At 33.2% G+C, this 24,862-nt stretch overlaps 1 protein-coding gene across 1 annotated transcript; it reads right to left on the bottom strand.

Moving 5' to 3' along the window:
• Positions 1-1,259: 1,259 nt before the first annotated feature.
• Positions 1,260-24,862, bottom strand: LOC126966861 (homeobox protein Hox-B4). The gene is made up of 3 exons (XM_050811132.1): positions 24,684-24,862; positions 23,534-24,149; positions 1,260-2,370 (listed from the first exon to the last, which is right to left on the bottom strand). Exons 2-3 carry the CDS (start codon positions 24,060-24,062, stop codon positions 1,721-1,723), a joined length of 1,179 nt encoding a protein of 392 aa, XP_050667089.1. The 5' UTR covers positions 24,063-24,149; positions 24,684-24,862; the 3' UTR covers positions 1,260-1,720.

Raw genomic sequence — 24,862 nt, 5'->3', positions numbered from 1 at the left:
CGCAACACTACTAAAGTTTTATCTTCACCACCATTTTATATTCATACTAGCATCTTATTAATAAAAATATACTGCAACTTTTTGTTTAGAGTCTGTCTTAGAGATTATGTTTGCTATAAGCTTAAAGTTCCCTAAGTCGTATCAGTTCGGGAATCCAGTAGAGGGCAGATAATTCCGGAAGATGAGTGTGAAAACTTCAACTGTGATGATGATGAATATAGCATACCTATTAGTAGTAAGTTCATACTATCAATACTTACTTTTAAAGATACCATCACACTTTCAGTGAGTTAAACCCGTCTTACCGCTCACGATTTCATTTTAGACAATGGAAGCATTGGCTTTACATTACTGATAAAAATGTGTATTACTTGTCGATGTTCGTGTAGTCATACGCAAGATAGCTTGCGTGTCGGCCACACAATGCGATCGCGACAGTGATTGATGACTACGCATTCAACGAATACATTACGATTTTTGCTTTCATTTCATTCGATACGAATAGCAAGGTTATGATACAGAAGTAATGCTACGATTCATTCAAGCGATAAAGGCTCTGAAGAAAAGATTTAGAGACTCTGTATATTTGCGAAACAGATATTTTGTGATACATAGTGTTAACAGTATTCTTACTTCGTCAAGAAGTAATAAATAAAAGGGTGTTTTGTTATTCTATATTTTATTGGTTTTGTATTCACAGTCACCTATTTTAATTACAAAACAATTTTAATTTAATTAAATAAGAGTTTGTCTTTTAATCTCAAAGTCATTGTTAATTTCGTAGGTACATTAGAAAAACCAAACAGATATAATGATTAAAGTATTCTATAAGATTTTACTACCAAGTTTTGCAATAATATTTACACATAAAATTTACATATGAAATGTTCTATTTCACAAATTATAATAGGTTTCGTACAGTCATAAACAAAAGGTTTTCCGTAAGTATCTAAGTAAGGTAACAAAATATTATTTAAATATTCACATATCTCTACTTAGTACAGTTTAATTATTAATGTTTTCTTTGTTAATAAATTATAAGTATCTTTAATATTGAATGAATAATATATTATAAATTATGAGAATTGTAACATAATTAAATTTGACCATAATTCATTTAAGGCTAAGCACAATAATAAATAAAACGGAAATGGAATAGAAGCAAGGACAAAACATGTTTCCTAGAAAATTGTATCAAAATATAAACTAGCACATAATATTACAGCACATACTAAAACAACTAAATTCATAATGTGTATGAAATCATTCTAAATAGAATATTTAACATAAAATGAATTTACGTTCAACTGTTAATTTAGTAATTAATTTGCAAAAATAACTAGCTAAATTTAGAAATTCTATAAAAACTATGTACCATCAGGAATTGGGCCTATTTTTGTAGATGTATAAATCGATATAAATCATAATCCTTTAACTGGTTGGATCTTAAGTTTCATTTAACAATGACATCAAGACAAAAGCGCAAACTTCAACACTCACAATAATCTATTCTATTCCTACCCTAAAATAATCACACTTTTGACATTGTAAAGTTTCCTCTTATTTATTCAAACATTCATTTATGACTGGTTACTAGGATTACTTACACGGCTTAATATTAAATCTTAAATATTCACAATAATACAAATTATAATACGAGGGAATGGTAAGACAGCGTTCTTTAATGAAAAATATATCATTTTCTTTACAATACTAAAGATTATAAGGCGGTGAGACCGTAGTCAGATTTTATTATTGGATTTGTGATACCAGTTCCGCAGGTTGTGTTTCCTACTGGGGAGCTATGTGCGGAAAGATTAGCAATCATGGCTGGGTCCATGCCAGCATGCATTCCCATCATATGCAGGTGATGTTGTGTAAGCGAATGGCTGTGGTTAAGCTGACCACCAGAATGCGGCATTGGACTGATCGCTGGGTCGTGCGACAGATTCTGTTGTGCGCCTACGCAGTGCAAATCATTCATAATATTATCTGTCACATTTTCTATACTATCAGGTCGTCCATTATTATTAGATTTCTTTTTGTCATTATTATTTGTGTTCTTATTCGATCTACTCTTTGGTGTGGCTCCTTTTGTAGTGGTCGTTGTGATCCCAGCGGGGTTCGTTTTTCTTCTTACGTTTTTGGTATTCGGCAATTTATTGTCTTTCTTCCACTTCATTCGTCTGTTCTGAAACCATATTTTTATTTGTCTCTCAGATAAGACTAGAGTGTGGGCTATTTCTATTCTCCTTCTTCTGGTGAGATACCGATTGTAATGAAATTCCTTTTCCAATTCTAATATTTGGTGTCTAGTATACGCTGTTCGTTGTCGTTTTGGCTCCATTCCAGGTTGAAAGGTACCGTTCGCTGTAAACAAAAATAAAAATTATCATCAAGTTTACATTCAATACAATATCAGATATCATTCTTTTGTTAAAATTTAGACAGCTTTAAATATTTCTGACCGACATATTAAATGACCTTCTTTATATTACACTCCATATGATTTACTTATATCCATCTATCGTATAAAACTGTATTTAAATTAATAGTACTAAAATACTATTAAGTTGTGTATTAGAGTACTTTTGCAATGAAGACAAAGAAATGAACATGAAATCCATTTATAAGTAACAAAAAAATCTTTCTTCGTTCAGTTAAAGACACAATGGCAAACACTTGAAATATTTAAGTAATAATAAACACCACCTATATTTAATTTTATAATGACTTATTTAAAATATTATTTTCGTACATTTACATTTTGTTAAATGTAATAAGGTAACTCCAAAAAGCCAATAATTAGTGATTACATGCCTAATAAAGTACCTACAGATGGTTGCAATAATAATAAAATGAATTGCTTTTAAAGACTTGCTTTTAAAGAAGAAACGTGAATTATATCAATAATTTTGTACTATATCAGATATATTTAAACTATAATGACAAAAGTTGACTTGAATATAAACGCTTCATGTTTAAGCATTCATTACAATTCATCTAAAGCAGTGGTCCGCAAGAGTCAGAATATGGTCCGCGGACCGCGAGCCGATTCCAAAATTCACAGGCGATACGATACGTGCACGCTACAAGTTTTAAGGAATTATTGATTTCACGAGAACAGGAAGCAACTTCAAAAGGTATGGACCTCACGAACACGATATCGGAATGGCCAGCAATGTTGGGATCACGCTCCGGACTAGTGACGTTAATAAAACAGAAGAATCCAAAGGCAACATCGCATTGTATCATACACCGTCAGGCGTTAGCTAAGAAGAATCTTCCTGGTTGCCTTACAAATACAATGCAAATGTAATGAAATTTTTAATTATAATTTTTGATTAAGGTTTTATTTCGGATCGTTTCAGTTTATTTTTCCTTGTACATCGTGGTCTCTGGCCAAGAAAAGGTTGGGAGCCACTGATCTAAGCCTTAAGATCTGTCACGTCAGGCGCTGATCCGAAAAGCAGATCTTACAGAATATGCTTAACCACAAACTTCGAAGTGACAATATGGCCTAGGTCTACAACCCCTAAATTGTAAACTAGAAATCAGTCAATCAATGAGGTCGAATTATAAATGAAAAAAGAAAAACGTCGAGAGTAAAAATAACCGTAACGCTCAAAGACTGTGGATGAACTCTACTTTACCCAGTATTCCACAGCCTTAGAAAAATAAGAATCCTCTTCCAACATCATCCAATAAAATAGTTGATTAAATGTACGTGGAAGCTAGATAGCTACATAGATATAAATACGCCTTCCGCCCAATAGTGCTGCGATTTCGATTAACCACAGAACTAGTTTTATTTCCTGGCTTATTTGGCTCGCATAAACACTTAAATACTTGTATGTCCTGTCTTTTATAGCATAAGCACATGGTCGGATTTGGTACGGCCGGACCATCGAACAGTCCGGCGGGCGCCTCTCACCGATTAGTCAGGCGTCGTAAGAATAATAATTTTGGTAGATAGATACTGCGACAGACCATCGAATTTGGTATATTCATCCGTCTATATCCATTATAGGATATTATTCTTAACAACTAGGTAGGCCCCCATCTCCATCCATTTCATTCTGTCCAGATTCCTTCTATATTTTTTCATTTAATATACTATAATCTTTCTTCCTATTCCTACAAATAAAACGGACTTTTACTAATGTCTTCATCAAATATCTATATAGTCGTGTAAGCTAACGAAAACTCAAAAATATCCTCGTAAATATTAGTTTGCGTGCTCTAGGTGAAGTTCTGAATTATGTATAGTTCGTAACAACCTCTGAGGGCACTCAGCTAATTAATGTGCATAATAATTACAAGCATGAGCTTCCTCCTTGCTTTTGATTAATTACACCGAGCAAATTAGTTATTTATAACACAATATTAGCCACCATGAAGTACGCGCGTGGTAAAACTGACTTGTATTTGTGTAAACCAACCTGAACAGGAAATGTGATCTTACAGATAAAGCTACCGAATTAGAATAAATTAAGTTAATAAAAACTTGTGTGCAATTCACACGCGGTAGAAGTGAAACCTTCAAAAATTTTGACTTTAAGATAATGAGACGAATGTAAAATTTCGGGACTAAGAAAATCGTAGGTTTTAGTAATCATCATTGTGATAAAAGTTTGATAATTATTTTACATTTAATTCGTTTATATTACGTAGATTTATTCAGACTCAGAGCTTACATTTTCGATAAATGATACAAGAGGCTTATGGTGACTAATGTATGAATAACTTTGGTCTTAATATGATCAATATATCTTCGGAATACTGCGCCAATTACTGACTGCAAAAATTTGGCGACGAAAAAATCAAAATAAAGTGATTGGTGTAACCGATGCAAAATTTACATTAAACCTATTAACTGCATATGATGTTCTGTTACATGTTTCTAGGATGACAGAGGATTTTAATCGCTATGAAAAATTAATATCATAGCAACCATATTTATGTTTTCCTGGTGTCTATGTAGTAATAAGTCGTGCGCATAACGTCAGAATATATTAAGTTATACTCGCGTCATACATAAGACATTCTCTTTTTGAATTATGAATGCCTGTGTAATGCTTTCTATCTCATCTTCTCCCCCGTTAAATACTGTGAATTTATGTGTTTTTACTGTGTTTTTACTCTTTTTACTGTCTCGCTTTTTTGTTTCATCGACTTTAAAATCACAACGATGCTATAGAAGTTTTCCCTTTAATAAAGAATTTAAGTGAGATTCAGCTTACCATTTGGGGCATGAATCAAGAAGATTGGGAAAGAGTCTAGAGCCTGAATTTAGAAAGTAGCATGATTTTGTCCTAAGAAAAAAAGGGGTGAAAAAGCCTGTAACGAAATAATTTATTAGTGGTAGCATTTATGTCAATTTTTCAAAATTAATTATGGAACTTTCATCAGTCAAATTTGTTGTGTTCTTCTTACAATTATAGTTTCAGATATCTTTACATGGTTTGTAATAATATTTCTATAGTAAATTTTGCAATCTATAATTTTCAAGTGAAAACTGATACTCCAAAAAGCTCTTACTGTTAGGTAACGCATGAAAACACGTCAGCTTTTTTTACTATAGTGTGTTTATAAGATTCATCTCAGTTTAAGTATCCATTCCGTCAGTTATTATTTATACTTTAATAAAAAAATAAAAGTATTTTTGGGGATCTACTACATACTCAAGTATATAACAATAACATTAATAAACTATCTTTTAACCATCTTATACTTACTAAATTCCTTAGATAATTTATTAATTATGCAATTCTTATTTTAAATTATTAACAAACTTAATTATTGTTTAGACGTATATATTATAGAAGAAAGAAAGTTTTTTTGAGTTATCGGAATGCGACAAACTGTGTTTGTTAAAAGGTTATCTAAACTCAGTGATTGTTATAGTCTATTAAGTACGCATACATGAAATAGAGTACAATACTTAATTAGTGTACGATTGTCAATCCTACTGTACCCTAGTACACATATTGTGTAACAATGCTTAGGTCAAAGTCGCATAACACTACGAGTTTAAAACAAAATGGAGGCTACGAGACAAATTATACCTTCCCATATATAATCCTGCCAATTACGAGTTAAAGTTGCACAGTCAATGACGTATTGAGCAATTGCACGGTCAATGATCTGGGTCTGAACAAATTGATGATTGCAACCAATTATTCCAAAGCTGTTGCTTCTTTAATAGGTACTGTAAAAACGAGCAAATGTTATAGCAAAAACAAGAATGGACTGTGGTCTTAAAGAAAACAGATTTTCAATGAGTGCCTTTCACAAATTCAAATATTTTTAATTAAAATAGAATATATAATTAGTTATCGAAAGTCAAATACTACCACCCATTCGAAAAAGTATGCCTCAGACCTGCAGAAAGGGCGCAAGAAACTCAATAGGTTCTTTTTTTCATAAAAATATAATTATAACGTAAATCACACAATGTCAAAATGTACTATTTAATAGCCTGAGGGCGGATGCTCTATTCCCAATCTGTCAATTCATCATTAAGAAAGTCATTTATGTTATAGTAACTTTTACCACATAAACGTTTTTAACAATTCTTTTGAATTTCGTAATACATTTGTTTTGTTCGCTTTTTGGGATCTTGTTGTTCACAAAAGACTTAATAACTCGACTTAGCTGAGCGTCATATATAACATTATCAAGAATGTATTAAGGGGCAACAGTTAAAATGTTTATTTCTTTAAATTTTGCCCTCAATGATTCTTTAGGAACTAGGCTATAAATGTTTAAAAAAATGTTATGCGCTAAAAAGTGGTCCCAACTCAACACGTTTGCTGGTTTGAAAGCCGACGCATAATATTAAAAAATGACTTATTTTAGGTTGTAAACAAAAACTAATAAAAAAAAACAGTGAAATAACTAAAGAAATTAAAGGTAACTTACACGTTATTAATTTAATTAAATTAATATCGCAGTGTATCTCGCGCTGTGACAGCGAGTGCTTTATTATTAAATTTAGTACTGGATACAGTTAAATAGCACGAATAGCCATCTTCTGCAACACGAAGATGGTATTAATATCGGCAGCATATGCCCATAGCAATATCAACAAAGTCGGTATGAAAGGGGTCACTAATTTTGAAGAGACAAGACACTTCAGATGGGGATTAAACGTACCTATGTTCTTAGATAGGAAGGTACCTATACCAACATATCCTCTGTCAAAGAACATAAAAAATTGGGGCGGCCTCGTGCTGTTAGAACTAAATCAAATCAAGTCATTTATTTGCATAGATTGAGTGGGTACATTGGTATTATATTATAATCATAAGTGCTAACAATCTGCCGGGTAGGCATGCAAAAATAATATTTTACAATTCTTACTCTAAGTTTTCAGTGAAAAACAAACAACATAAAAACCACCAACCACACACAACCACCAAAATGTGAAAAATAAAAATTGTTTACTAAAAATGTCAATTTGAAATATCTAAATTAACTTATTCTAATGACTATAGATTCATGTCTGTTAAATACTCTGTAACTGAATAACATTTCTTCGTTATTAAAAATTCCTTAATTTTATTTTTAAAAGAGTTAATATTTAAGTTTTGGTCCGCTATTGATGCTGGTAGTTTATTATATGGCTGAGGAGCTATATTAAATATACTATTACCAATAAGTGCCGTTGTATGCTGCGTGAAACATATTTTAATTTTTCTACGTTTACTATCAGAGTAACTAAATAGTTGATCATTTGTTCTAATGAATACAAGCACTTCATATATATACAAGCACGTGAAGCACTAAAAAGGCTGTAAATGCCGATAATGCAAAAATTTACCGAAATCGTATGAACTAAAATAATATTTTATTTCCTTATACAACAAATAGTTTTATCGCGACAAATGAAGATTCCCGCTAGGTCACATCATCAAAAAATATATGAAAGTGAGTGCTAACCGTTGATATACACATTGCTGTCACCATTACTGCACAAGTCCCTCAATTTGCAGAAACGCGCAAGCTCGCAATTAACTCTATAGAAATAATATCTAAAAGTTATTATTCGCTCGTGGCAGCCTTTATGTTTGTGTTTCTGTTCTGAGAATACCTTGACCAAGACCTTAATCACAATCATAAAAGAGCCACTAAGTGCGGACAGCACGCTTCAGCGTCAGTTTCTCTGTTCGTCCAATGAGTATAACTTTATATTTTTTTTTATGGAATAGGAGGACAAACGTGCGTACGGGTCACCTGTTGTTAAGTGATCACCGCCGCCCACAATCTCTTGCAACACCAGAGGAATCACAGGAGCGTTGCCGGCCTTTAAGGAAGGTGTACGCGCTTTTTTTGAAGGTACCCATGTCGTATCGTCCCGGAAACACCACACAAGGAAGCTCATTCCACAGCTTTGTAGTACATGGAAGAAAGCTCCTTGAAAACCGCACTGTGGAGGACCGCCACACATCCAGATGGTGAGGATGATATCCTAACTTGTGGTGTGTTGTGCGAAGGTGGAATTCGGCGGCAGGAATCAGGTTAAACAGCTCTTCGGAACACTCCCCGTGATAAATGCGGTAAAAGACACACAATGAAGCGACGTCTCTACGCAACGCCAAGTGATCCAGCCGTTCACAGAGCACTGTGTCCCCGACAATTCGAGCTTTGCACGCGGTCAAATGGATCGAGCTGATACTGGGGTGCGCCAGACCAGAGATGACAGCAATACTCCATGTGTGGCCGGACCTGCGCTTTGTAGAGCGCTAGTATGTGGGCCGGCTTGAAGTATTGCCGTGCTCTATTAATGACGCCCAGTTTCTTTGAAGCCAATTTGGCTTTGACTTCCAGATGACCACGAAATTGGCAATCGCTCGAGATTTCGAGACCCAGTATTTCGATACTAGGCGAGGCTTTGAGGGAAGTGTTGTCGCAGGAAGTAAACGCGCAAACTTGAGTCTTCTGGGGGTTAAATTGGACAAGGTTCAATTTTTCCCATTCCGCGACCTTCTCAAGAGAAGACTCGATAGAAGACACAAGTTTCTCCCGGCACTGGTCGACGATTTCCCGAGAGAGACCTGCATGGCCAGTGTATACGGCATCACCAGTGCTGTCGTCTGCATAGCAATGAATGTTGGAGGTGTCCAACATATCATTGATATGCAGAAGAAACAGCGTGGGAGACAGCACACAGCCTTGGGGCACTCCAGCATTCACGGGCTTCGGGTTCGAGCAATATCCGTCGGCAACGACCTGTATGCTGCGCCCAGTGAGGAAGCTGGAGGTCCACTTGCACAAGCTCTCGGGAAGCCCAAATGATGGAAGTTTGGAGAGGAGCGCCTTGTGCCATACACGATCAAAGGCCTTCGCTATATCCAGGCTAACTGCCAGGCCTTCCCCCTTGCTTTCAATAGCCGCAGCCCATCTATGTGTTAGGTATACCAGAAGATCACCTGCCGAACGACCATGGCGAAACCCGTATTGTCGATCGTTGATCAACTGGTGACCCTCTAGATATACTAAGAGCTGACGGCTAATTATGCTCTCCATGATTTTGGAGAGCAGGGAGGTAATAGCAATAGGCCTGTAGTTTGCCGGATCCGGACTGTCTCCTTTTTTTGGGATCGGATGGACAAGGGCTGACTTCCATGAATCAGGGACTACGCCTTTTGAATAAGAGTGCCGGAATAAACGCGTTAGCACCGGCGTCAACTCAGGGGCACACATTCTAAGCACGATTGGAGAAATGCCATCCGGCCCGCTCGACTTCCTGACGTCCAACGAAAACAGAGCTCGCCTAACAGTTTTCTGTCGTATGGGCCAGGGTGGCATTCCTCATGTGCAACGGCGGCATGGACGGCTGGCTGAAGTTACCAAGAGCAGCTTTCGACAACGACCAGAACTTGCGTGTTCCGGTCGGGTAACTGGAAAGCTGCTCGCCGATTATGACGACGTGTTAATAATGGCAGCAATAGAGTGTGTATCAATAACATTGTCAAAATTTAAGCTGTCTAATTACGTCGGAATATTTTAGTTAAACATTTTTACTACCCAGAATATTCTATAGTTTGGTGAAGACATACTTATAGTAACTTCTCCACAAACTAAATTCAATCATGTTGTCAGGTAATATAGCATTATGTATTAATATTTAATTTGAAAGGTCTATATAATAATAATTCGCATAATTAGAAACAATTTTATTTCTAACCCACAGTTTTCGAATTTGAATTGAAATCTATCGGCTTTGGTCGTGTCAAAAACATAATTTGTATATTCTTGACCAATTAAAAATAAATAGCTAAATAAATAATGCTAATACTTCTATTTCAAACAGCAGTACTAGACGAAAATATACATCTATCTCTCTACATCATATAAAACGTAATCTGTAAGAGAGGGATAGATATAGTGGAATTCTTTGAATGTCAGCGGTAAGAGTGAGGTTCTTGCGGGCAGCACAGATTCCCAATGGGATGGTCAATGCATTGAGTTAGGTTTATCTTACCAACATTTTACTAAGTAAGGTATATTTCGATCGTATGACTTTTTTTAATTTAAAAAGGTTTGATTCTCTAAAGAGGTTGTCATTGAGAATAATGATAAGAAATCAATCTTCAAATTATTATTATGAATTAATATGTTTACTGAGTTTAAGCTGTCTGTAGGTACCTAGACTATGCTCAGACTTTACTTATATAAAACTTAGCCCAGTGTGATAAAATGCGAACTTGACTTTTGCATTGGGCTGTCTTAGTTAAAGCTCAGTAAAATTTAAGTTTTCAAATGACTATAAAAACGAAATAAAAGATAATGCTGTACATACGCTCTATAGATCTCAGCCTTAAACTTCACAAAATATCTTTGCATATAAAATGCTTACTACAATAAAACGCAATTCATCCTTGATTAAAGCGACACTAAATGCCAGCGACCTTGAGCGATATGACTTCACGGCTTCCGGCCCGCCATCTATGTAACAAAGCCAATATTTTCAAAATTCTTGGGTGGAAAACAGTTTATATGCTTACAATCCTCGTTATTCACTACTAATCTGAATAAATGAACCTACACAAAAAAGTACAAGCTGTAAGAATAACTTTTCTGAGAGAAGTACCAAAAAATACGTCACGCCATTCCAAAAAACTTGTTTAACTTGAAAGAAAAGTGGTAGTTCAAAAAGGCTCGGCAGTGTTAACTATAACCAACAGCAAGCATTAGCAACCTACAAATAAGACTTAAAGGATATGTGTAACAGGATTAAGTAGTGTTCATAGCTCGAAATGCTATACTTTCACCACAAAACTTGTCTAAAAACACCATGTTTGCGTGTTTTCTGCTTACTCTTCGCCTTAAGTGTAAGCTAATTGTCTGTAGATAAATTATTGAAATGTTGGTCGACGCTACCTTTAAGGTTTGCATTCCTGAAATTACTCCACGGACTAAAGATAATTCAATTTAATAAGGCTTAGCTCACATTGCTTTTTTGTGATATAATATTTATATGCATTTATTTTATTTATTTTCTGTTCAGTATTTATTAAATTGCTCTTATTCTTCAATATATTACAAAAAACAAAATAGCAAAAAAAAAAACCTTCAATGTATGAGAAGGTAGTTGCATTCAAACATGAAAAATTTACCTATAACTTTCTTTTTTTTTATAGGCTTTCTCATAGTGTTTGTATTGACACGAGAATATTTATTTTATTATTCTTCCATAGATGCTACCATTTGGTAGAAATAAGTACAATTATTTGGTACATAATGTATTACGATATAAGTATTGTTGACTGTCTATATTGAAGAAGTCATAACCATAATGTTAACACCAGGAACAGACATAAACTGATGATGCCTACTACTCGGCTAATTCGAGTTAGTAAGTCTTTTGTGGGACGATGTTATATGCTTTTACAACAAGATCCCAGGAAATGTTCAACACAGAAGTATTACGTTATTCAAAAGAATTGTTAAAAAAACGCTTGTGTGGTAAAGGTTACTATAACATAAATTACTTTCTTAATGACCACAGGGAATGGAGTGACCGCCCTCAGGCTATTAAATAATATGTTTAATTGTACAATATTACTTTATAAACATATTTTTTCGATGAAAAAAAAAAAGCCTGCTGAGTTTGTTGCGCCAATTCTTCTCAGGTCTGAGGCATTCATTTTGGAATGGGTGGTAGTTTTTTGACTTTCAATAAGTGATGTCACATGCTATTTTGAAGAAAAATATTTGAATTTGAATTTATCTTTGAAGAACTGTTGTTAGAATAAGTGTGGCAATAAATCACTTATTTTAAATATACTAGTAATTTTTTTAGTAATAAAAGCCATTAGTAGATCAAAAGAAGGCTTTTTAATTGTAAACATTTTGCTTGTCATTCATTTCACGGGAATTGTATAAAATGCGAGAACAGAATTGGCTAAAAAATATGTTTTAATATTTCATGAAAGCTTTTTAATACCTTTTATTAAACGTGAAAGCACTAGGTTTTTATGTTTTAATTTGATTTCCGAAGTCTAGATTGTTTGTGTTCGTGTTCATAAATTGATTAGCATCAAACATTTGTGTTGTAAGCAGAATTGACGTGAATTTTTTGATGGCTATTTATCGCATGAATTCTATTGCGTAAAATTAATTTTGGTAATTGATAGATATTAATAACAAAGGAAAGCTTATACATTTCCTGTTTTCTTTATTAGGATTTTCACAAGAATTGTCAGTAGTTTTATGCAAAAAAAATTGCGTAGTTAGCAAATAATATTAAAGAATTTTAAAAATTAGGCTTACTTCACTTTTTTTTATAATTAGATTAACATCAAGCAGCATACCTATAATATGTATTTTTTTGAATTATTAAGAAAATAATTTTTAAATCCATTTATTATCAAGATCGTCTCAATTAAAGGATTTTGAAACCGATTCATAAAAGTTTAATATAAAAAGTACCAGAAATATAAACTAGATCACAATAACCTACCAATAACTGCGAAACATGTAACTTCTTTTAATTGCAATAAAAAAAAATATTAAAATTGCAACTTATGCTATTTAAAATAAGTTTTGCTCCAATCCATGAAACCGGTTTCCTCAAGCAATTCTTTTGTTTAAAATACGTGAACACTGAAATAAGTATACCACCAACTTTATTTTTCAAAGATCTAAAAACAGTTCTTATATTAAAAATATATGAATTTTCAAATGCTTAAAAAAACTAGTAACCGGCTTTAATACTAAACGTATTAACATTAAAATGAATTAACATGATAACATGCAAAACAGAATTTGAACTGATTACTACGAATAGGGCAAAAAGGCTTAACGCTTAGTTCCGCCGCGACTACGATGTATGCAATTGAATAGAACTATCGGCATCAAATTAATAAAATATATATCGTGAGTACTAAATCATAATACATACTATGAGTCTCACGTGGGAAATAGATAATGGTAGGGAAGGTGGAGGAGAAAATTAGCAAAAAGTAAGAAGAGTTACATATGGATGATACTCGTATAAACCATGAAGAGTTACGGGAGATCTTTATGGATTATACAAAGAACGAAAGAAAGGACCTATCTGCACTAAAGTAAAAGTCACATATTTAAACAAAGACGCGTTAACCTACATGATAATGATGCTAACAATATAACACTGGAATGTGGAATAAAAATAAATATTACAAGCGTCGGGTTTGTCATGCACCTTATGGAGCTGATCTTCTAAATAGTCAATGTTATTTGTACGTAGGTATGATGTAGGTCCAATGATATAATAAGTAATTAGCTTTAATCAGAAAGAGATTACCCAAGATCCGTTACTACATGCTCATTGTAAAATGTAATGTATTCCCTCGCATATATCAGACTGATTATAAGTGAAAAAGTCGTAATTTGTATACATATTATTTAAAATTATGCTTTCTATTATTATATTACTTTATATTATATATGTTTTTTAATAATAATAATGCATAAATGGCATTTATTTTCTCAAAATTAATTCCTTTATATTTTTTTATAAAGTCACTTCTAACACTATCACCACAGACAAATGGCGCTATGAGAAAGAAGCGGCGCAAGAAACTCTCTCTGCATTCTTTTTTTTTGCGCTCTTCTATAATAAAATACACAATACTGTACCGCCATTGTTATTACTATAAAATAATCATAATCTAGTCCCAAACTGTTCGGTCATTTAGATGTTCAGCTGTGGAGTAGTAGGACTTATTTTTTAATAAAACATTTAATTTTATTTATATATAACGCCTGGACAGTCACTGGGATTAAAAAAATTAATAATCTAAAGTTAATTTACTTTTCTTTGGATTTAAATCGAACAAATCAAAGACTAGGCCAATTTTTCTCCATACAAATCTAAATAAACTTTTAGGGGACTTAGGCATTTATTTTTATTATGGCATTCTTGTAGAAATCATCAAGGAAAGTCTATATGATATCCCTAAACAAGTGCACGCAAAACAGAAACGGGTTGTTCGTTAGGCGTATCACGTCCGTCATCAAGATGACAATCACAATTGAATGGCCGGCTACCTGTCGACCGTGTGGTCCCTCCACAGATGTGCTAATCAACAATCTTGAGGCGCCACTATCTTGCCCAAGGTGGTCTCCATTACATGCAGCGAATATCATACCGCAACTATGCTATTGATTTTTTATGATAGCCGTCGACTGTCTTGAAAGTAAGGTATAATTTTTTTAATTTGTTATAACCTTCGACTGACTTTATTGTTAGGAATTAACCTTTTTGAAGTGAAAACTCCTTTAGTGGCGTTGAGCTCGCGTCAGGACACGTGACCTGATCGAAAACTCATAAGCGCGAGGGACTTGAAGCTTTTGTGACAATTATAAACTATATATAATATATTAACAAAAATATAAATTGTTAATTGAATTATGTAATATAAATTGTCATTTTTGTGTACTATAGCGCAATAAATGAATATCTATTGTATTTAACCACGTAAATGCTAGTACTTTTATACTGATCACTAAAGCAATTTTTGCAAAATTATTGGTTTACTATTCCAAAATATTCAAAAATGCATAATGGTAATGTTCAAGTTCACCTCTGCCGGCACGTTAATTTTTTTATGATAGCCGTCGACTGAAATGATAGTAGATAGTAAGGTTACCAATGTTTAATTTTATAACTCTGGAGGTTTGTTAAGCTTTATCACACACTTATACACAGTATGGAAATAGCTTCCCTCTGTAGTGTTTACAGATCACTTAACATCAGACAAAATCCGAACTTATTGTATTGTCAGTTTCACAATTGTAAAAATGGAATCCGGACCTGATTAATGTAATAATTCTGACGATGGTTAAGTATCCCATTACAATGTAATAGCGATAACAGAATATCTTAAAGAAAATAATGCCATTTATTTGTCTGCCATTTTATAGGTGTTTTACATTCATTTAAATATACACCTATATTCAAATGCTTATCCAATACGTCTCTGAAAAATGTATTACGCGTGTAGTATGTATGCTGGGAGTTTCCCTGCGAGATCGAATCAGAAATGAGGAGATCCGTAGGAGAACCAAAGTTACTGACATAGCCCAGATGGTTGCGAAAATGAAGTGGCAGTGGGCAGGGCACAAAGTTCATCAGATGGCCGTTGGGGCAGTAAAGTCCTCAAATGGCAAAGACGTACCGGAAGACGCAGTGTTGGCAGGCCCCCCATAAGATGGACCGATGATCTGGTCAAGATCGCCGGAATACGTAGATGAGGGCTGGACCGAACGTCGTGGAAATCTTTGGGGGAGGCCTTTGTCCAGCAGTGGACTTCTTCCGGCTGATGATCATGATGATAGTATGTATAAACTTGCAAATAATATCTCTTTGGCAGACTGTTTTGATAGCAACAGAAATGTTTTATTTGAAAAAACAGAACAAATTAATGAAACCTTATTTCCAGGTTCTTGTTATTCTTTTTACAAAATGATTGAATCTTATTTAGAAATACCTACATATATTTTTAAATTTTATTAAAAAAGGAGAAAGTGGAGCAAGCTGCGAAAAAAATTTGTGACATTTATTGGACTAACGCAGTGTGAGTGAGAGTAACACAAAGTTGATTTAAGCGTTTTCAATTCAAGATTTTTCATGTCAAAGACCTCGGGTCTGGTCGCCCTGTTACGTATAAAATGCCATGTCTTAAATAATGGCTCACATTGTCATCAAAAATTAAGAGAGCTGGGAGGTGTCAAAGTTCCATGTATTTGGGTCTCTTCAGAATTTTAGGCAGAAGTAGGATAACATCTAGAAAGGACTGGCAAAACTATTTGTCACTTTTTTTTTATCAGAAGATCACGTCACAAGTTACAAGATGACAAAAAGTTATTGAACGAAATGGCACATTATACACTGTTAAATGTTAATATTCTGTGAAAAAAATTGTCTTGACTTGTCATAGAAAATGTGTATAAACACTTTTCCCTCAACCTATTATTACTATTATTTCCTTAACGCTCAAAACTAGCATCAAGGTTGTATTAAATTTTTTCACTGTTGTCTATTTTTATCTAAAAGTAATATTATTAAGCTTATGAACTATGTACTAAACAATTGAAGTATAGATTATTGTAATATACAATATAAATTTTGCACTTATTTAAAAAGGGTAGGAACGATTAATCGTCGTTTCTATTTAAAATATTTGTAAAATGATGAAGATGTAATTATTGACGTAAAAAGTGGCAATGAGTTTCTTGCATTTAAATGAAGTTCCTTTAAAGTTTTATTCTATTAAAAGTTGCTGAAGGGTTTCATGTGTCTCACCTTAATGAAAAAATAACTAACGATTTGACATGAGTTTTTCGGTATTTATGAATAATAGAGAATAATAGATCGTGTATAGATTTAGAGAAGAGTCATACAGTGAGTAAGCCAAAATAAGAAGAAAAAACTGCTGAGTGTGTATCGTGGACTTGTGCCAACATCATCCTTGTCTTGAGATCTGGCACAAAATGAGCGCATAGAAAAGCGACACAAATTGCATACGTTGATGGAAAAGTGGCACATTGTTGTCAATAGCTACATGACATGGTCTGTTCACACACTGTACGACTATCTCGAAGTGACAGCAGTTTTATCTAACAGTTCAATGATATCAATTGTGTACTTTTCTTGAAATATTAGAAATATATTAGCAGCTAGAATTTGCAGCAAACAAAATGATACAATAAGATATATATTGCAGTGGTATGGTGCTTCAAGTATAATAACATCACACACAGTACACACATCAACCTTAAAGTAGCGTAGGTACACTTTCTTCTTCTTCCGAAATTGGCAAGTGCCCCAGGGGACCTGATTTTTCAGAAACACGAATATCGAAAGTGCCGTACGGCACACTATTCCCTCAGCGAATTCTGACCCTTATTTTGTTTATAAGCTGGTTTATTTTGCATGGTCTTATAGCTTGTTTTAAAAGCTTTCAGATACATTCACTCAAACCATCCTAATTATTAGCAGTTTTTTAATACAGGAAAATAATACGCATTGACAGAACGCTGCGCGCGCGCCAAAATCACGCCGATCTAAGACATTCCGTGGCGCGGGGGCTCTTGCTGATTTCTGAAGGTTAAAAAGCTCTGGTAAAAAAAACTAAAAAGATTCTTAAAATATTTATTAATAATTAATATTGACTCAAGTAATAATTGGCCAGTTAGTAATTTTAACTTAAATCAATAAAGGTATTCAGTTTATCCTTAGTAAAATTCAAAACTTACTTATTTTAAGCACACACTTAAAAAATCCTTCATAATGTGGAAAGATATTTGTCTATTAGCATCATAAAGATAAAATCGTTACGAATTTAGAATGTAGCATATTGAATCAATGTCACAGCAGTAACCCCAAAAGAAACCACTTAAACGAATCTTGATAATCGCCGAAACAAATTCTATCCCGCACTATTTGAAAACTATAAAATAAATGACACTCATTAGCATTACATTCACATGCCATTGTCGACCAACAAAGGTTCAAGCGTCTTAAAGGACCTTCGTAATGACACCGCATTAGTAAACTGTCAAAACATATCAAAAGAATCGCTGTCTCAAGTATTCCTAAACATTGGGAGTTATTGATTGGATGCAATTTGTTCATTCTTTCAATCTTACCGCATATTTTAAATGCAGTTTAATGTTGTTTTGCACTCGTGCTGGCAACAATGGTATTTGATTGTAGTCTCAGATTATTAATGTGCCTTAATTGTATCTTTCTCGGGCCCTTTGAAAGTATGTTGAAGTACCTTACTTACAGTTGTCCCACATAATTCTAATCCAGTGTTTAGTTTTTTGTTTTTTGTAGATTGTGTTATAAGTATGAATTGCAAGGGTTAAAGAGATAAGTGGACTTTCTAGCCAAAATTTAATGGGTAGAATACAGAGGCACATAAGTGAATTTTCTGGAAACTGTCATAATCTTTATGTTACAACCAGGAACAAATATAAATTTTAATATGACTACTATTCGGCTTAGTCGTAGTAATAAGTCTATTGTGGGATGAACTATGTGCTTTTACAATAAAATCCCAGAAAATAATCAAAACAAATGTATTACAAAATTCAAAAGAATTGTTAAAAACTTTTTAAACTGTAACATAAATGACTATTCTTAGTGATACCCCAGCCGGCAGGCTATTTAAATTATAAATTTGATTGTACCGAAACATTATTTAAAAAAGGGGGCCCACTGAGTTTCGTGCGCCCGCACTTCTCAGGTATTCATTTCTGTTCATTTCCAAATGACTAATAGTAATTTTCGACTTTAAATAAGTGATTTCATATCCTATTTTGAATAAAAATATTTGAATTTAAATTGAATTTGGAATAATAAATAATAAAACCAAATGGATTCGTTTCATGATAATACCCCGCGCGTCTAAATGGAAACTAGTGTCCATCAGCACACTTCCTGCTGAAAGACAAAGTTCTAAATCTAATATACTTATTAAATTCTCGTGTCACGGTGTTAAACATTGAACTCCTCCAAAACGGCTTGACCGATTCTCATGAAATTTTGAGTGCATGTTGGGTAGGTCTGAGAATCGGACAACATCTATTTTTCATCCCCCTAAATGTTAACGGTGGTCCTCACGAAATTTTTTTTTAAATATTTTTACATTTTTTTTTAAATTTGTTTGATTATGAGTCAGCATTAAAAAATACATACAATTTCAAATTTTCACCCATCTACCATTAACAGTTACTTTTGTATCGCGATTTTAATATCGGCAATACAACGTTTGCTGGGTCAACTAGTATAATATAAAATAATAATTTCATCTGTCAAAAATAGGCATGTTATATGGAAATTGACATGATTAGCATATTGTGAAAAAGACTGTTTAAAATAATATTAATTTAAATGAAATTAATGCTGTGCTAGTATTAGGTAATATTAACAGATAACTTGATAACTATTTTGAACGAAAAGATCGCAATCTGAAAACTAAATAAAATTTACTTATCATTCACCATTACCCACAACACATCTTATACGAAAAAACAATATGTCCAAAAATTATCCAACGAAATTAGAAAATCGTTTAAAACTTCTTCAATTCATAAACAACTGGTTCCTCACTCCTCGTTACCTATTTAGCAGTTATTATGTCTATGTTTATATATATGTAATATTTCAGTAGATAAAACTTTGCTTCATATTTACAACCTCTTTACAATTTGACATGATTTTTTTAAACCTTTTAAGCTTTGGACCTCACTGATAAAAATATTATGTGTTAATAATATAATTATGTTTTTTGTGATAATCGTACATCTTAACGAATTAGGAACAAAATTTCATGAGTTTTCATTTATTTGCGTGAAACTCAAATTAATTTCCTTAGAATCAGAGTTAGGGAGTCCTTCCGAAACTTGCTTTAAAGCTATCTGATAGTGACAATCACAAACTACATCATGAATTTCAATGAAAAGCATGAATTTCGTAGTCATATTAAACACATTTTAACGCTATGGCCCTAGTCGTTCACAGCACAGCGACAGGGTCACATGATTAAAAAGTTTGTAGGTATAGGTTATCGGTTAAAATAATATTTAATCAATTGTCTCATTAAAAAAGGATGATGTTGCGAAAATGGGAAGGTAAGAAATTGCTAACTAATAAAAAAAATCATCACAGAACGGTCTAACCAACAAAATAGCGTAGCAAGAATTAGTTGTTCAGAAAATGACACATCTTTTACAGTTGCAAATTGAATAAAAAAGTCCAATTTTTCCGTTGTTGAAATTGCCCTTAGAAATATTCCAAGGACAATTTTAATGTCAAATGTAAAAAAGTAAGCAGTTGTAGAGATCACCGATAGAAGTAAAAACTTTTAAATGGATCTTAAATTCCCTACGGACTTAAGAAACGTAGAAGAAAATTTAAAAAAATCTTGGTGACAATAATTGAGAGTGCACGCGTAGAGCTAACAACTATAATAAAAGAAATTTTCGTAAGAAGATTAAGAAAAATGCTTAAATATTAGAAGGAGACGCTTTTTGTCTCTGTTGTGCACAGTTATGAAGATAGTGGGAAAACACATGATCATATTAGGATTCTGAAATGTTAAACTTACAATTCTATTGCAGCGTCACTACTGAGTACAATAATAAATATAATCCATCCAGGGCACTGACAAAGAAAATTAGCAATTGTAGAGAATGCTGATAGAAGTAAAAAATTTAGAACTTTTAGTATTAAAATTTTATCATGTTTAAGAACAATTTAATAATTAATTTCATTTTATTTTTCAAACTTATTTTCCATAATATGAAAAATTCATTCAATTACACATATTTTCTTAATTATTTTTTCATCGCGTGCGCCAGTCATGAGCATATCGGTGATGCAAACCCATAAAAATTTCCCTTACGAAAAAGTGCCCGGTAGCCCCGTTGGGCACTTTTTTACTTCTTAAGAACTTACTAAGAAGTTTTTACTTCAAAAATCATCGGACCGTAAAGTACAGAAGAGTTTTATATGTGTAGATAATCACAATAAGCTAAGTTTACTTCTTGCCCAGTTAGTAAATATTTTGAAAGAACAATCAATAATTTTAATTCAAAAGAATAATATGATATTGTAACGGTCATATAAAAAAAAAATAAAAAAAACCAATCGGACCAGTCGGTTTGTATTATTATCGTACAGTAATAATAAAATGTGAACAAAAAATGTTTTTCTGTATGTACGTCCGGGCAAAATGTGAAAAATACTGAATAGATTTAAATCATATTTTACGTGAATATAAACATAATCTCGGGAGAACAGCTTATAGGCTACTATCACGCTAGATACAGATATAGTACTTTTGCTGCTTATAGCGTCTACGCGAATTCGCGGGCAACACCTAGTCGTAATATAACTCTTGATATAAGTTTCCTTATAAAAGTTGTTTTTTAATTCATTTATTCCAGTAGCCTTGACAAATTTCATAAGTACAGTCTGCCAAACTACGTAAGTAGTGTGTCGGCAGCAGCTCTCGTGGAAAGATAATACTACGTACAATAAAACTAAATCTACAGTGTTAACTTAAAACTACTATTAAGGCGACACTAAATGCCGGTTACCTATGTAACAAAGCCAATATGCTTAATTGCTTAGAATCCTCATTATTGATTACTAATCTGAATAAATGTACCTACATAAATAAGTAAAATCTATAAGAACAACTTTTATGATAGTAGTATACTAAACAAATGCATGATGCCGAGCAAAAACTTGTTTAACTGCAAAGAAAACTGGTAGTTCATAATAGATCTGGAGTGCTAAATTTAACCAACAATAAGCATTAGCAACCTACAAGTAAGACTTAAGGGTATGTGTAACATGATAAAGTAGTGCTCATAGCTCCAAATCCTATATTTTCACCACAAAACTTGTCTAAAAACACCTTGTTTGCATGTTTTCTGTTTACCCTTCATGTACAGCATTAAACTTATTTCATGTTTTTACATTAACACGACATAGTTAAGTTAAAATTATAACAAAATGGTATATTAAATAAACTTATATTAAATCCATTTCATGGGCACAGTGAGAGATACTGTTTTGTGAGAATGTGTTTAAGGTGATTTTGAGAGGTGACATCTTTTATCAAATCCTGTGGTAGTTCATTTATGACAGTCTCTGCATTAACACAATAAACGGCTATTAATGCAAATGCTGTGACTAGAACTTACTGTTTATGGCCATATTTATTGTGCCTTTTTTTAGGTTCCATTCAGTCTGTAAGTTTGTCTTATACGTTTTAGGTACGAAGACATCTTAGGAATATCAAAAACGTTGGTGGTCTACAAGCGTATACACCAGAACCAAGTCAACTCAAATTGAAATCAACTTAAATCAAACAGGCTCAGATTGCTTTAAATCCAAAAATGTCAACTGTCACTCGATCATGTTTCTGCATATTAATTTCACATTCAAACCCGTTTGTATATTATAAAACGCTAAAATCGAAATATACCTATATATATATATATATATATATATATAATCAGTTCATGAGTAGATTGAAAGAAGTGATCGTTCTCTCTAAATCGTTTCAATGATTGCCTATTCAATTGCCAAAAGCGAATAAAATATAAAACTCGAATCGCCAAATATTTTTGGTATAATTATTAATAATGAAATTATAATAACATTAAAATGGTGCACTGTATATTAGGAAGATATTCCGTCCGCAATGTACCTACTACTTAAATAAAAAAAATGAAAAATATTAAAAAAGTTCATTTACTAATATTAATTTATTGATATAAATATAAGAATTTTGTATATTTGTAAATAAATCGAGCTAAGATGGCTTAATATATTTATATAGTTTATTCGCTGGATTAACACAAAAAAATTGTTTTACTCGGTCGATCTCATAGGCAGCATAGGCTCAGTAGTGTTTTTTGTATATTCTATGATAGTAAAGAATCCTGTGTCAGAGTTCGACTCTCACTTGACTGTATTTTAATGAGAATTTTATATTGTAGAATTCAAAACACTTCGAAAACAAATTCTATACATGTTTTACATGAAAGAAAGTTCTCTTAAAGCGCTGTGTGGATGATCAACCTTATCCAGTTATTATTGTCCAGGGCTTCCTTTGTGCTATATAAAATGACTTAACAGTGGCTTCGGTAGGTAATTATTTGATTTAATTTTTATGACAACCATGACCTGGTTATAAGCTGATCGTCTCGGTCGACCATCTTCAACAGTTCCATTCACATCAGCTCTATAGTTTGTGCAGTCAATCTATTTTCATTCATCCAGTCCATATGACCAAATTATCGCTGCCTCTTCTTTTACTCTACATCGCTCTAATTTAAACTTAAACTGTCTTTCACAACAGAGGCTTAATATTTATATTTTCCAAGAAAAACAAAAAAAAACTAGTTAAAGTGTCGTGTTATCTTGACAAATATATTTTCAGGCATTGTTAATATTATTGCAACCATCCAATAGAATTTCTTAAAAGTAGATTAACATATAATTGATCATACTTACATGCGCCAGCTACATGTATTTTCTTCATCCAAGGATATATAACTCTGTCTGTGTTATCTGAACATATCGAGGAGTCATCATCTTCGACTGGAGGACTCTCCAGCAATAGTCTATCATCATCCATTTCTGATACTGGAGACCCCTCGCGCCCTAATGCTTGCAGTTTCCTACCAGCGGGCGCAGCTTCTTCGATGTGTCGTTCTAACCGCAGGCCTAATTCTGCTAAACCTGGAGCTACCTCACTGTGTGGTGGAATGTAACCGTGATCAGCGTCTGATGGATGTGAGGCTTCAGGGGGTCTCGGAGGTGGTGCCACAGGCGGGTGTTGGGGAAGTGGATGATAATAGCCTCCGTAGCCATAGCCCGTTCCAATCTGTACGGGGTATTGGTGTTGGTAGCCATATTGCAAGTGTTGGTGCTGGTAGTATTCGCCTGGTGGTATATAGTCTGCTTGGCTGTACTCTTCGGATGGCGGGAACTTGGGGTCCGGCTGGGGTTGATAGCCACCGTTCATGAGGAAGGAACTCATTGTGGGCGGAGTTCACTTGGCGCATTACATTACACGCCCGCAAACATGGCCGCCTCTCACATATCGCGCATTTATCCCGATTATCTCCTGTAAATAACGTATGTGTGATTCCTCTGGATTATGTATTTTTACAATCTCTATTTTAGCATACAATACAAGTTCTTGAACTTAAAATAAAGATAATCATAGCATTATGAACAGGTAAGTTATTTTATTGATAAAGAAGTAAAGCTGTATAAAATTATGAGTTACATTTAAACATATAAAAATACGTTTAGGATAAATTAAGCTTACTAGATTAATACTAAAAATATAAAGTAAACATTAAAATGAAGATAGTTACAAAACATCTATCAAAATATAACTTATAACATTAATAAGTGGGACATAATGTAATTTTTTCTCATAATATTTAAAATGTTTTGTTTGTAGATAATTTGCTTCTACAGTATAGCTTTAAAAGGCTTATTATTGACACGTTCTGTCCAGAGTATTAACACTATGCTTCAGGAAGCAGGTTGTTTAGTTTCAATTGTTCATTTTTGTTTATGATTGTATCACATATGTTATATTTCCATCAGAATAAAAGCCTAATAATTATTTACATCAATATCTACATACCGTATGTATGGATTCTATAGGTTGAAGTATTTTATCACTTGGTTTTAAAAGTAGTTAAACGTAGTTTATTTGTTTAGGATGTTATTAAAATTCAACACTAAACACATAACAGTTCACTAATTTATAAGCACAGTCTTAAATATCACACGTATCACTAAAATTGTTGCAAAGTCATTTGA

This window comes from Leptidea sinapis, chromosome 11 (assembly GCF_905404315.1).
Source record: "Leptidea sinapis chromosome 11, ilLepSina1.1, whole genome shotgun sequence".
NCBI lineage: Eukaryota > Metazoa > Arthropoda > Insecta > Lepidoptera > Pieridae > Leptidea > Leptidea sinapis.
The sequence above is the reverse complement of the archived record's forward strand: the minus strand, read 5'-3'. Positions and strand labels throughout refer to the sequence as shown.

What these genes read in the sequence shown, in the direction of transcription:
- LOC126966861 (XM_050811132.1), bottom strand. Translation starts at nt 24,062, where the DNA reads ATGAGTTCCTTCCTCATGAACGGTGGCTATCAACCCCAGCCGGACCCC. An exon ending in AATACATGTAGCTGGCGCAT is followed by an intron (nt 2,371 to 23,533) that starts GTAAGTATGATC and finishes TTTTGTTTACAG; the next exon opens with CGAACGGTACCTTTCAACCT.